The 13,900-nt window shown below is 44.4% G+C and overlaps 1 protein-coding gene across 3 annotated transcripts in view; it reads right to left on the reverse strand.

The window, feature by feature from the left end:
* Window positions 1-548: 548 nt before the first annotated feature.
* The window catches only part of LOC144592340 (stabilizer of axonemal microtubules 1-like), a 53,832-nt gene continuing 40,480 nt past the window's right edge, over window positions 549-13,900 (reverse strand). For 2 of the 3 annotated variants that reach the window (XM_078396873.1, XM_078396874.1), the window contains exons 2-4: window positions 8,845-9,024; window positions 6,180-6,382; window positions 549-3,998 (exon numbers count right to left, since the gene is read on the reverse strand). In XM_078396873.1, coding sequence (XP_078252999.1) covers window positions 2,968-3,998; window positions 6,180-6,382; window positions 8,845-9,024 — 1,414 coding nt within the window. In that variant the 3' untranslated portion in view covers window positions 549-2,967. Of the gene's footprint in view, window positions 3,999-6,179; window positions 6,383-8,844; window positions 9,105-13,900 lie in introns of those variants that run through there. The other variant, XM_078396872.1, reaches the window with a different exon arrangement.

The following is a 13,900-nucleotide window of genomic DNA, read 5'->3' on the forward strand; positions in this document are numbered from 1 at the left end:
CTTCATCGCAGGGGGCAGACTAGTGACTGACATCTATTATAAACCCACTGACTCGCACAGCTATTTGGACTACACTTCTTCCCACCCTGTCTCCCGTAAAAAGTCTATCCCCTACTCCCAATTCCTCCGTCTACGCCGCATCTGCGATGGGGATGAGGTGTTTCACACAGGGGCATCAGAGATGTCCTCATTCTTCAGGAAACGGGGCTTCCCCTCTTCCATTATAGATGATGCTCTCACTAGGACATCTTCTATATCCCGCAGCTCCGCTCTTGCTCCCCCTCCCCCCATTCGTAACAAGGACAGAATCCCCCTCGTTCTCACCTTCCACCCCATCAGCCAGCGTATCCAACAAATCATCCTCCAACATTTCCGTCACCTCCAACGGGATCCCACTACTGGCCACACCTTCCCATCCCCTCCCCTCTCTGCGTTCCGCAGAGACCGTTCCCTCCGTAACTCCCTGGTCCACTCGTCCCTTCCTACCCAAACCACCCCATCCCCGGGCACTTTCCCCTGCAACCGCAGGAGATGCAACACCTGTCCCTTTATCTCCCCCCTCAACTCCATCCAAGGACCAAAAAAGGCTTTCCGGGTGAGGCAGAGGTTCACCTGCACCTCCTCCAACCTCATCTATTGTATCCGCTCTCTAGATGTCAACTTCTTTACATCGGCGAAACCAAACGCAGGCTCGGCGATCATTTCACTCAACACCTTCACTCAGTCCGTCTTAACCAACCTGATCTCCCAGTGGCTGAGCACTTCAACTCCCCATCCCACTCCCAGTCTGACCTTTCTGTCATGGGCCTCCTCCAGTGCTGTAGTGAGGCCCACCAGAAATTGGAGGAACAGCACCTCATATTTCACTTGGGCAGCTTGCAGCCCAGCGGTATGAACATTGACTTCTCCAACTTTAGATAGTTGCTCTGTCCTCTCTTCCCCTCCCCCTTCCCAGTTCTCCGTCTATCTTCCTGTCTCCACCTATATCCTTCCTTTGTCCCGCTCCCTGACATCAGTCTGAAGAAGGGCCTCGACACGAAACGTCACCCATTCCTTCTCTCCTGAGATGCTGCCTGACCTGCTGAGTTACTCCAGCATTTTGTGAATAAGAATCTATCAATCTCTGCTTTAAAAATACCCAATGATTTGACCTCTACAGCAGTCTGTAGCAATTAATTCCACAGATTCATTACCCTCTGGCTAAAGAAATTCCTCCTCATCTCCATTCTGAAGGAACGTCCTTTTATTCTCCTCTCTCCCATCAGGCAAGAGGTACAGATGAGTGAAAATGCATACCTCTAGATTCAGGGACGGTTTCTTCCCAGCTGTTATCAGGCTTCTGAACCATCAACTAGAGAGTGGTCCTGCGCTAGACCCTCAGACTATCTTTAATCAGACTTTACTGGATTTTATCTTGCACTAAATGTTAATCCCTATAGCACGTGTCTGTACCCTGCAGGTGGCTCAATTGTAATCATGTATAGTCTTTCCACTGACTGGCACCTAACAAAAAGCTTTTCATTGTACCTCAGTACATGTGACAATAAACCAAACTAAACTTTAATCTGAGGCTGTGCCCTCTAGTTCTCAACTCTGTTCTCAATTGGAAACATCCCTTTCATGTCCACTCTATCTAGGCCTTTCATTATCCGATTGGCGGTGATAACCCCGAACAGCACTGCAATGGGCAGCGGTCTGCATTGTGTGGACTGGTGAGGACATTGCTATTACTTTGTGATTTATTTGTAAGTTGGCATTTCAAAGTTGTACGATATGTCAGTAAGTTACATCATTTGTAACATATTTGATAGTCACTGCTCACATTCACAGTCTGAGGACTTTAAATAAACCAGCCACATCTTTTGCATTTTACTCAGCACACTGTGCAAGTTACTACAATAAAACCCACAAGGTTACATATATTGGAATCGCAAGGAAGCACAGATACTGGAATCTTGAGCGAAACACAAAGCACTGGAAGAATGCAAAGGGCCAGGCAGCCTCTGTGGAAGGAATGGACAGATGACCTTTCAGGTCGGGAGTAGAGAAGGGAGAAAGCTGGAAAAGAGGGGTGGGGGGAAGGACATTGCCTGGCAAGTGATAGGTGGATACAGGTGAGGGGGGACTTGATTGGTAGAAGTGTGGATTAAATGTCAAAGGCTGGAGGTGAAAAGGAGATGTGAGGGATGCCAGATAAGGGGAGAAGAGGAGTGGGGCTGGAGGGAGGGATACAGATGGAAAGGGATGGGGACGGGAAGGGGACAAGGGATGATAAAATGGAGATGGGAATGGGAGATGAATGCACAGAAAGCTGTAGGGTGATTAGTAGGGGGGGGGGGGGAATTGGTGGGAGAAATGTGTGCATACCGGGTGTGGGAGGGGGGTTACTTGAAATTGGCGAATTCAATATTCTTACCATTGGATTATAAGACACCCAAGCAGAATATGAGATGCATTAAATAGAGAGGTCAACCATGTACTCTAGTATTCCATTTTGTGCCCATTAAAAAGGGAGAGCTGCATGGTCCTAAATATCAGCTTCGCATGCGTAGCTATTTTCGATTGTGATTTAAACTGAGATATGATTCCCCCGGGCAGCAAACCTGTCAATTAGAAACATACATCTCAATGAGATCACCTCTCAATCTTCTAGTCTCCAGTGAACATAGGCCAATCTTTGCCCACCTCTCTTCATCCCAGGAATGAATTATACAGCAATATTAAGGGGGTTGATTTGAGGTTTATTTTACCAAGTTGCCAGTCTGAGCCACAGTGACCAGAACAGAAGGTACAAAAAGAACATTCACCGTCGTTAAACCAATCAGCGGGGTATTGTTTCTTCAAAATGAGCAGCTTACTATTTAGTACTCCCTCGAAATAAATCTAAAGGAAGCACATCTGCAGTCGGTTCATTAATGCTTCCCCCAAAAATATACATATAATGAGTGATAATGATCTGCTTTTCCATTAAGCTGCAATGATTGCATCATTTGGGAAACTTGCTTTCAAATCATTGGCAGTCTTTTGAGGGCTTGGTGTTTTTGAAATCAGTGTGGGGTTAACATTCTCTCCGTCATTTACCGGTTGATACAGCTTATGACCAAGGGCATCTGTTTCCACATATTCATAACCAGGGGGTACGTTGAACGATGCAGGGCACACATCCACACCCTTTGATGTATAACTGGTTTGATACGTGGTCTCGTTATCTAATGCTATTGCGCTGGGAATGTAAGAATTGCGGGGCTTGTAGGAGTGCATAAGGTTAATCTGGTGTGGTACATAATGAGCCCTGAATGTTGTCATATCATCAATACGGCCAACAGCCTTCTCCAGTTCCTGACGCGGCTTGATGAGTGGTTCCCGTGTAGAGTCCCAGTACTTGAAGTCTGCCTTCATGGTCGACTGCCCTTCAAAGGGAATATTGTGCCCACTCATCGCAAGTAAGGGGCGGACAGGAGCAAAAGGTTGGATCTTATGCTCAACAAAGTCAGTTTGAGTCGTTGTGCTGAGATGCATTTTTCCCTCTGGAACCACGGGCTCCAGAGATTTGTGAACATGAGGTTGATCTATAGTCCAGCTTCTGTACTTGTCACGGGATTCAGTTAAGTCATAGAACTGTTGATTGGAGTTGAGTTTGGTATAAGGTGGCCGAAACGGCATTGTGACCTCTCCAGGCTGACCCTTGAAATCTCTCCTGTGCACAGTAAGACCATCAAAAAGCATATCATTTGGCCTGTATTGTTCTGGTTCGCGCCTTTTAGGCGGCTCCTGTTTGTAAAGTGTGTATTCCTGGCGATAATTGGTCGTGTCATGGAAGGGCACATCTAATAGCCTTGCTGCATTTGGAGGTTTAAAACTCTGGTTAGGAACTGGAATCTTGTATGTATAGTCATCCTCAAAAGTGGTTGGATTTCCAAATTTGATGGCTGGTGCTTTGAAAGTATGTTCTGGTTTCATTGTTTCTCTTTTTGAAAGTTCCCACTTTTTGTAATGATCTGGAACAAAAATAAATGTTTTTTTACCTTTCTTTACCTACCTTAAATTACCTTTCTGAAGCATTCAGGACATAAAAATCAGAAACTGAGGCTTCTAACTCAGATCAATGAGACGAGGATCATGTTCACCAGCACCCAAATATTCCGTAAATCTCCGTAATTATGTATATCAACCATCTTACACACTGTACAGCAATAGTTTAATGACTGAGATGTTAGCAGCACTTGGATGACCATATTTATTGCCCAAGTCAACGTGCTGTGCAGGTACAACTTATGTTCATCTGCTCTCGCCTTGGTTCTGATGGAGTTCTGATGATGGTGTTGGCTGGGAAGCCGGTAATGATGAGTGAACAGCACGAGAAATATGAAGTGTAATTTGGAGGACACGAGCAACCTGTGACCTATCTGCTCTTATCTCTTTGGTGGAAGTTGGTTGTCTGAGAGATTATGTAAAATGAGTGCAGTCAGAGGAATGAGTCGTGTGGCAATGAATTCCAGTCCTTCCATGTGGGAGCTAAGGTAAGGCTGGGGACAATTCCTTAAAAACCTCGGAGAGGTTCATAGAACAGTAACATAACGTTAACATAGAGCAGTACAGCACAGGAATAGGGCTTTCGGCCCACCATTTCCATACCGAACACGATGCAAAGTTAAACTAATCTTCTCTACCTGCTCATGATCTATACCCCTGCATATCCACGTGTCGATCTAAAATCCTCTTGAATGCCACTATCATATTTGCCTCCACCACCACCCTTTGAGGAGTGCTCTAGAACCTACCACTCTCTGTGTAAACACTTTCCCCAACTCCCACTGACACTTTACAGCAATCTACCAACCCATACAACTTAAGACAACTTAAGACATGCCCCACGCATCTCCTTTAAACTTTGCCCCTCTCACTTTAAAGCTATGCCTTCCGGTCTTTGACAGAAAAGGTTATGACTGTCTATGCTATCCATGCCTCTCATAATTTGACATAGTTTTATATGGATCTCCCCTTAGTCTCCGAGTCCATTCTTGCTCACTTGCTCATCAAATCACTCTGACTTTCCCCAACTCCCACTGACACTTTACAGCAATCTACCAACCCATACAACTTAAGACATGCCAGAGGATTGAAGCACCTGGGAGGAAACCACACAAAATGAAGGAGGGGGTGCGGCACGGTGGCGCAGTGGCAGACTGGTGGCCTTACTGTACCAGAGACCCGGGTTCGATCCTGATTACGGGTAATGTCTTTATGGAGTTTGCACGTTCTCCTCGTGACCTGCGTGGGTTTTCCCCGGGATGTCTGGTTTCCCCTCACACTCTAAAGATGTACAGGTTTGTAGGTTAATTGGCTTGGTAAAATTGTCCCTAGTGTGTGTAGGATAGTATTAATGTGTAGGGATTAAGTGGGCCGAAGGGACTGTTTCCGCACTGTATCTCTAAACTAAACTAAACATGCACATGGGTATATATACATATATACATGAAGATATATAAACATATATTTGTATACAAATAGCATGGAAGGATAAGCACATGATATTGCAGACGCACACATGCCACAGACAAACATAGGCACTTGCACGAATAAATAAACACACATACGCGCACGCGCATGCATGTATCTATCAATGCAATGCAAACACATACACAAACACGGCATGCACACAGATGCATGTGTAGACATGCAGATGCGAGCTTTGAGATACAGATGTGCAAAAACACAAGGTCACACAGAGAAACACACCTACGCACTTGCAGTCTCACAACAGACAGAAACTCACAGTTGTGCACACCCACATAGACTGATAAACATGCATACTCATCCAGGAAATATGTACTCGTCCTTGCACACATGAATGCAACAAATGCAGAATCACACAACTTCATGGACTCTTGCATACATACAGACATAAACACATGGTCATTGACATGCACTCCGATCTACAAGACCTGCACATACAGGCAAATGTGCTCACATGCATTTGGCCACATGTACAAGTGCAGGAACACACATTCAAAAGTGTGTGCAGGTATGTGCTCACGTACACACAGACAAGTGGACGGGCACATGTTCCTTACAATGAAGAGCATATTTGCAGATTCACACACAGGAGCAGCCCGCATACTCACACAGAACAAATAATTTCAGCGCGAACATTAAAAATAATGCTGAGAAAGATTTACCTTTGTACGTAGGAATTGTCAGCATCTTTGATCTGGGGAGGTGCTTCTGGTCGGCTGGCTGGACTGGGGCTACTGACTGGAGTGGGTGGAGGTTAAAACTCCGTCTGTAGGTGGTGTCCAAATTCATAGCTCCAAGGGGATGTCTGGTCTCTTCATTTACTATGCTGGGTCTATGTGGTATATCATGAGGAACAAAATCTGCCCTGTGGATGGTGGAGAATGTGCTCAAAGTTACTGAAATATAAATCTGATGCAAAGAGCTGATTTCCTCCCCTCTACCAGCACGGATAATGCAGAACAGCAACAATAACATTGTTTATTTTGCTTCGGACAAGGTTTGTCCAGGACCTCAGGGAAGCTGTGGCCAGGGCCATTCTCCACAGAAGCATGGTTGATATTTGAAATCTATTCCACAAATGGTAACGATGGCTCAGTCAATTGCTTTGCTAACCAAAAGCATTGAGAGAAATGGAACAAGTTGTGTACAGTATATGTGGTTAGGCCACAGGTCAACTGAGGTCTCGACAAAGGGTGGAATGGAATCTCTGCCCCTCTGGAAAGGTAACGATTATACCATCTTAGTACAACTTGTTGCCATCAGAAGTTATAAAAAAGATTTGCAGATACTCTTTTCCATGAGGCTAGGGCGAATCACAGGGCGAGTTGTTTTACGCAGATGGTGGGGTGGGGTAGGGAGTTGGTGGTGCCTGGAATATGTTGCCAGATGTGTTGGTATGATAGTAGTGATCAAGCGGTTTTTGGATAGGCATGGAACGGGACAGGGAATGGAGGGATATGAATCATGTGCAGGCAGTGTATTCAGTATGGGCATTGTGGGCACAAGCACCTGTGCTCCACTGTTCTATGTTCTATGCTCCCACAACAACCTGTCCTCAACCTTTTCCAGTCTCATGCTGAGGCCAAAAGCAAACAAGAAGACCAATACCTCATATTCTGCTGGGACTGCCAATAATCCAGTATTATGAATATTGAATTTCTCATTTTCAGGTATCCAACATCCTCTGTATTATTTTCCCACTCCTATAGGCCCACATAGTTTCTCTCTCCCTCTGTTCACCTTTTCCATGTCCTTCCCCTCTCCCCCTCCGTTACCTAGTTTAGCTACCCTTCATCGTCTGGTTCCATCTGCTCATCGCCCTTTCCTTATATGGTCCCATTTAGCATCTTCCAGTCTCTGTATCTATCTTTCCTCTTCCCCCCCACGTTTGGCCATTTTTGTTCTCATCAGTTTCTGTCTAGCCTTCTATCAGCCTTGGTCTCAAAACTCTCCTCCCGCAAATGGCTCCATCTGCCAACCCCCACCCCTCAACTGGTTCCATCTATCACCTACCAGCCCCACTGCCACCCCTCTCTTCCACACATCCTTATACTGGCTATATTCCATCTACTCTCTCAGTCCTGATGCAGGGTCTCAAGCACCCCTTTGCCTCCACTGGTGCTGCCTGTCCCACTGAATTCCTCCAGTGGTTTGTTTATTTTATTGCATATTCCATTTTCTGAAACCTCTTGTGTCTCCACTATAATGGTCTAATTAACAAATATGTATGATGCTAACTGTTTTAATGAGCAACAGGTAGGGAATTGAAATGAAAGGATGTGAAGAGCAGTAACTATTTACAAATATATTGATGCTGTGAACTGTGATAAAAGAATCACAAATGGTGATCAATAATACTCAAAAATTTCCTATCTATTTTCAGATCATGGAAGTCAGAAGTGAATTGTAACTTCCCAGGACTTCCCACTATAATATATCTCACTGATTCACAGAAACATGTGATTAATAAAATAATTAAAAATGCAAATATATTTTATATCTTCCTCACACATCCTGCACATTATAATGAGAATAAGCACAAAAAGCTGGAGTAACATGTCAGGCAGCATCTCTGGAGAAAAGGAATATGGGACGTTTCAGGTCGAGACCCTTCTTCACTGAAAGTCTGGGGAAAGGGAAACGAGAGATATACATGGTGATATAGAACAAATGGATGAAAGATGTGCAAAATGTAATGATGATCAAGGAAACGGTCCATTGTTGGCTGTGGGCTAGGTGATAACAAGTTATACAGACAATGAAACTCAACAGGCTGACAATCAAATGAGTATGACAACTAGGATGAGGTTGGAATGGAGAGAGAGGGGATGCAAGGGTTACTTGAAGTTAGAGAAATCAATTTCATACTGCTGGGTTGTAAGCCACCCGAGTGAAATAAATCTAACAGTATAAATATTGATTTCTCTATCCCCTCTCTCTCTGTCCCTCCACCACTCTAGTCAACGTACTAGTTTCACTGTCGTCCTGTGGAGTTTCATTGGCCGTATAACTCGTTATCACCTTGCCTACAGCCAATAATGGACTGTTTCCTTCATTATCATTACTGTTTTGCGTATCTTTCATTCATTTGTTCTATATCACCGCCTATACTTCTCTCCTTTCACTTTCCCCTGACTCAATCTGAAGAAGGGTCTCGACTCGAAACATGACCCGATAATTTTCTCCAGAGATACTGCCTGACCCCCCCGAAGTTACTCCAGTTTTTTGTGTCTATCTTTGTTTTAAACCAGCATCTGCAGTTCCTTCCTACACATTATAATGAGGATGTATCGCACAAAGTCAGATAGGATGTCTGATCTGGAGTACCTGAATGTGGTCATGGATGGCATCTTGCCTGGGTGACGCTGATAATCTTCTCGTGGTCTGTAGGATTCCCTGGGTTGAACAATTCCATATGGAGCAAATTTCTCCACATATTCAGTAATTAAGCACGGTTTACTAGTCTTTTCATAGATAGTAGAAGGAAGGTGTGGACAGCGATGACGCCTGTTGAGAAAACAAATGTGCAAGCTCAAGTCAAAAGCATTGCAGAGAATGTCATTACACCATGCAACATATTCCTTCATTGAAGTTCAACAATAAATGTTTGCTACTCTTCCAAGCCAGATGTAGAAATATGGGCAGACAGATGAAAAGGTACATAGCCCCAGTGTTTGTGATAAAGGCTGATTTCTGATGCAACTAAAGATTTTTCAATAAAATCAAAAACAAAAAATGCTGGAAAATTTCAGCAAATCAGGCGGTAGCTGATAAGAGAGAAATGGACTCAATGTTTCGGGTTGATGAGCCGTGATAAAAGCTTTCAAGAGCTAGCAAAACTCCAATAAATCCAGGTTCAAAATAAACAATGTATTTTGCTGTAATTGCTATTAACAGTAAAATTGAGATTAACATTTCACTATTCTCTGTAAAAGAGAAGGGGGGAGAGAGAGATAGAGAGGGAGAGAGGGAGAGAGGGAGAGAGGGAGAGAGGGAGAGAGGGGGAGAGGGGAAGAGGGGGAGAGGGGGAGGGAGGGAGAGAGGGAGGGAGGGAGGGAGGGAGGGAGGGAGGGAGGGAGGGAGGGGGGAGGGGGAGAGGGGAGAGAGAGAGAGAGAGAGAGAGAGAGAGAGAGAGAGAGAGAGAGAGAGAGAGAGAGAGAGAGAGAGAGAGAGAGAGAGAGAGAGAGAGAGAGAGAGAGAGAGAGAGAGAGAGGGAGAGGGAGAGGGAGGGAGAGGGAGAGGGAGAGGGAGAGGGAGGGAGAGGGAGGGAGAGAGAGGGAAAGAGAGGAGGGAATGCAGGTAAGAGTGAGAAGGGGAAGTGAGAGTGAGAAGGGGTGAGACAGGAGGAGGGAATAGATAATGAGTGATAGCAGAGTGTGGCTTTGGGATTGACGCCTGGTTCATCAATGATCACAACGCCCCTCGCTGGAGCGTGAGCTCACGTGATTTGTTTTATTTACAATGATAAGAAATCCCGGACTGCAAGGGGGAGGCGGTCCCTTGTCGTCAGGGTGCATAAGAGGTGACGCTGGCGATCTTGGGCTTGCCCCGGCAGCTCAGTCGGCTGACAAAGTCCAGGCGGCCAGTCAAATTTCAGCTAATTGGACTCTGCTGATACCAGTGATGCTGGGGATTGGCCTCTCCTGGCCAGTCAGCCAGTGAGAGGGATCAGACCGGCATGCGAGGGAAGGGGCGCAGTGACATGAGGAAAGGGCAGAGCAATGGAAGGGGGTAGATAGAGAAATGGAAGAGAATTAAAGGAAACAGTAGAAAGTGAGTGAGGGGTGAGAGGAGCAGACAGATTACTTTGATTTTTGTTTGATTTCCACTGTCTTTTCCTCCTTGTCACGCTTCCTCCAGAGAGACCAGCAGCCGTTACAAGATTTCGGCATCCTCTTACAGTCAATACCAACCGGAAACATTCATCTTCTCTTCGATTCCATTCCAACTCAGTTGTCCACTTTCTTTTCATAACTTTCCCCAACAATTTAAAGCAGCCTGTTGTAGAAATGTTACCAGTTCTGTCAAAACACCATTGCACCTGAAAAGTTTTAAATAGTTTTGCTCCACCACAGTTGGTGCCAGATCTACTATTTCCAGCCTTTTCTGTTTTTTTGCTGTGTGACTCTCTGCCTCTTTCATCCAGATCAGTTGGGTAGGTGGGCCAAGGAATGGTAAATGAACTTTAACTCTGATACTTGTGAGATGTTGCACTTTGGTATGTCAAACCAGGACAGGATTTGAATATTAAATGGTAAAGCCATGGAGAGGGTTATAGAACAGAAAGATTTAGGAATAGAAGTACAACGTTCTCTGAGAAGAGGCAATTCAGGTGGACAGGGTGGTGAAGGCGGCATCTGGCAGATTTGCCCTCTTTGGGAAGGGTACTGAGTATAAATGTTGGGACATCATGATGCAGTTGTACAAGCTGTTGGTGAGACCACACTTGGTGTACAAAGTGTACATCTGGTTGTCCAGCTTTAGAAAGGATGTCATAAGTTAGAAAGGGTGAAGAAGGGATTCACCAGAATGCTATCTCGACTAGTGGCTTGAGATATAGGGAAAGATTAGATAGGCCGGGTTCTTTTTCTTTAGAGCCTGGGAAGCCCAGAATGCCAACTCGGCTGGCATGGACAAAGTGGGCCTAAGGGTCCGTTTCCATGAAGTATAACTCTATCATTCTAATAGTTGCAAATTCAAAGATAATCAAGAAGCTAAAACTGGAGGAATGCAGCCAATTTAGAGCAATGTGAGACTGGAGGTGATTCTAGAGGCAATGAGGTATGAGGTCAAAGAAAATGAATGAAGAAGTGTTATCCGTGAAAGTCATTGCCCATAGAGGTGACAGAGGGAGGTTAACCAGGAATAATTGGAAAATTTCTAATTGAATATCAATCAAAAACAATCACTGACATTTTCCAGATAAAAAATCTTATGCACAAGAACTGTTAATTGAAATTTCAGTATGGTACTTTCAGTTTAAAGTACTAATGTGCATTATTACAATTTCACTTTTCCTTTTCCCAATTCAGATTCTCATTTTTAGAAGCCAACAGTGTGATATCAGCATTTACCATTTGCTGCTGTTGTCCTGAGAATATTTTTTAAATAGATGAATGATTGACACTCCAGCATTCCGGTTAAACTCAAACCCCAAACTCAAAAGGGCCTAGATTGCGAAGGAGTCACATAATCAAATGTGCACACACATGCCACACGCGCACATACACATGCGCACATGTATATGTGCACACATACGCACACGCATACACCAAACTTTTCAAAAGGAGGTTTTAAATGTTATCCCTTTCTGATTCTGCAAATCGACGATTTCAATTGGTGCGAAAAACTGAAAGTGCAAATTTTAAAAATCAGCAAAATGCTAAATATGTCCAGCTTATCAGGCAGCATCTGTGGGGAGAGAAACAGTCAATGTTTTAGATAAAGGACGCCTCATCATGATGGGAATAGTGAGAAGAGTTGCTGCTTTACAGCGAATGCAGCGCCGGAGACTCAGGTTCGATCCTGACTACGGGTGCTGCACTGTTAGGAGTTTGTACGTCCTCCCCGTGACCTGCGTGGGTTTTCTCCGAGATCTTCGGTTTCCTCCCACACTCCAAAGACGTACAGGTATGTAGGTTAATTGACTGGGTAAATGTAAAAAATTGTCCCTAGTGGGTGTAGGATAGTGTTAATGTGCGGGGATCGCTGGGCGGCACGGACTTGGTGGGCCAAAGGGCCTGTTTCCGCGCTGTATATATATGATATATGATATGATATGATTACATTTCGGAGAGGGAGCGGGGCAAGGAGAACAGTAGGAAAGTGCCATTGTTTTTATTAGCTTTTCCCATTTTTCCTCCTCACCTGTGAACCTGTGTTAGTGAGGGAAAACTCCCCCATTCATCTGAATACCCTCACACGTCAACCATATGACTGGCAATTTCAATGCTAGTTATGGCAAAATCAAGATCTTGTCCATTTAAATGTCAATTCATATAACACTAACTCTGGAAAATTATACATCATAGACAATTATAGCCAGGAAAATGAGTGGCTAAAAATATTCTTGTGACTATATTATTCATATCATCCAGGTCATGTATTATTAAGAGTAATGTACTCAATATAAACTTAAAATTTGCTTTTATTATTCAATGTACCATGACCTCACCCAGGACAGGGAATACTTTGACACAAGATTGGATAACATTGAAATAGAAACACTTCATTCTTGCCAATCCCCTCTCTGTCAAGTAGCAAGACAAAACTTTTCTATTTCTTTCTTCTGTTTTTGGTATGGGGATTTTGCAAGCAAGACCAGCAATTTTTTGCCCATTCCTGAAACTGCTCTTGGGAAGATGGTGGCGATCTGCCACACAGAACTGCTGTTGTATCCGCGGTGAATGTCCTCCCACTTTGCTCTTTAGTAAGGCGTCCAGGGATGATGAAGGAACAATGATGCATCTCCATGTCAGAAGGTGTGTGGCCTGGAGGTGAATCTGCAGGAGGTGGTGTTCTCCTGCATCTGCTACGCTTGCCTTCTTAGTTGGTAGAAGTTGCAGTTGGTAGAGGTTGGTAGAGGTTGCAGTTGGTAGAGGTTGGTAGAGGTTGCAGTTCTGGGAGGAATTTGATATTTATGAGACATAGAAACATAGAAAATAGGTGCAGGAGTAGGCCATTCGGTCCTTCGAGCCTGCACCACCATTCAATATGATCATGGCTGATCATCCAGCTCAGTAACCTGTACCTGCCTTCTCTCCATACCCCCTGATCCCTTTAGCCACAAGGGCCACATCTAACTCCCTCTTAAATATAGCCAATGAACTGGCCTCAACTACCTTCTGTGGCAGAGAATTCCACAGACTCACCACTCTCTGTGTGAAGAAATGTTTTCTCATCTCGGTCCTAAAAGACTTCCCCCTTATCCTTAATCTGTGACCCCTGGTTCTGGACTCCCCCAACATCGGGAACAATCTTCCCGCATCCAGCCTCACCAACCCCTTCATATGAAATAGCTTCTAAGCTCCTCAATTGTCCTAAATGTTAATGGATTATGGAAACATTTTGACAGTTCTGTAAAACCAGTGAACTCAAAAAAGCCAGCTTAGATGATTGGAAGAGAAAAAATAACTGTAGATACTGGAAAACAGAAAACTCTCTGGAGTCTCAGCAAGTCTGACACGTTGACTCTTTTGAATGGTTGCTTCTGGCTGATGGACCCCTGACCTTTCCCAGCATTCTTGTTTAGTTCAGATTGAATAAATATGCACCTAGTTTATGTTTAGGTTTATTATTGTCACGTGTACTGAGGTACAGAGAAAAGATTGTTTTGCATGCCATCCAAACAGATCGGGTGTACTATTCATAGATACAATCAAGT

Source organism: Rhinoraja longicauda, chromosome 3 (genome assembly GCF_053455715.1).
Source record: "Rhinoraja longicauda isolate Sanriku21f chromosome 3, sRhiLon1.1, whole genome shotgun sequence".
Classification (NCBI taxonomy): domain Eukaryota; kingdom Metazoa; phylum Chordata; class Chondrichthyes; order Rajiformes; family Arhynchobatidae; genus Rhinoraja; species Rhinoraja longicauda.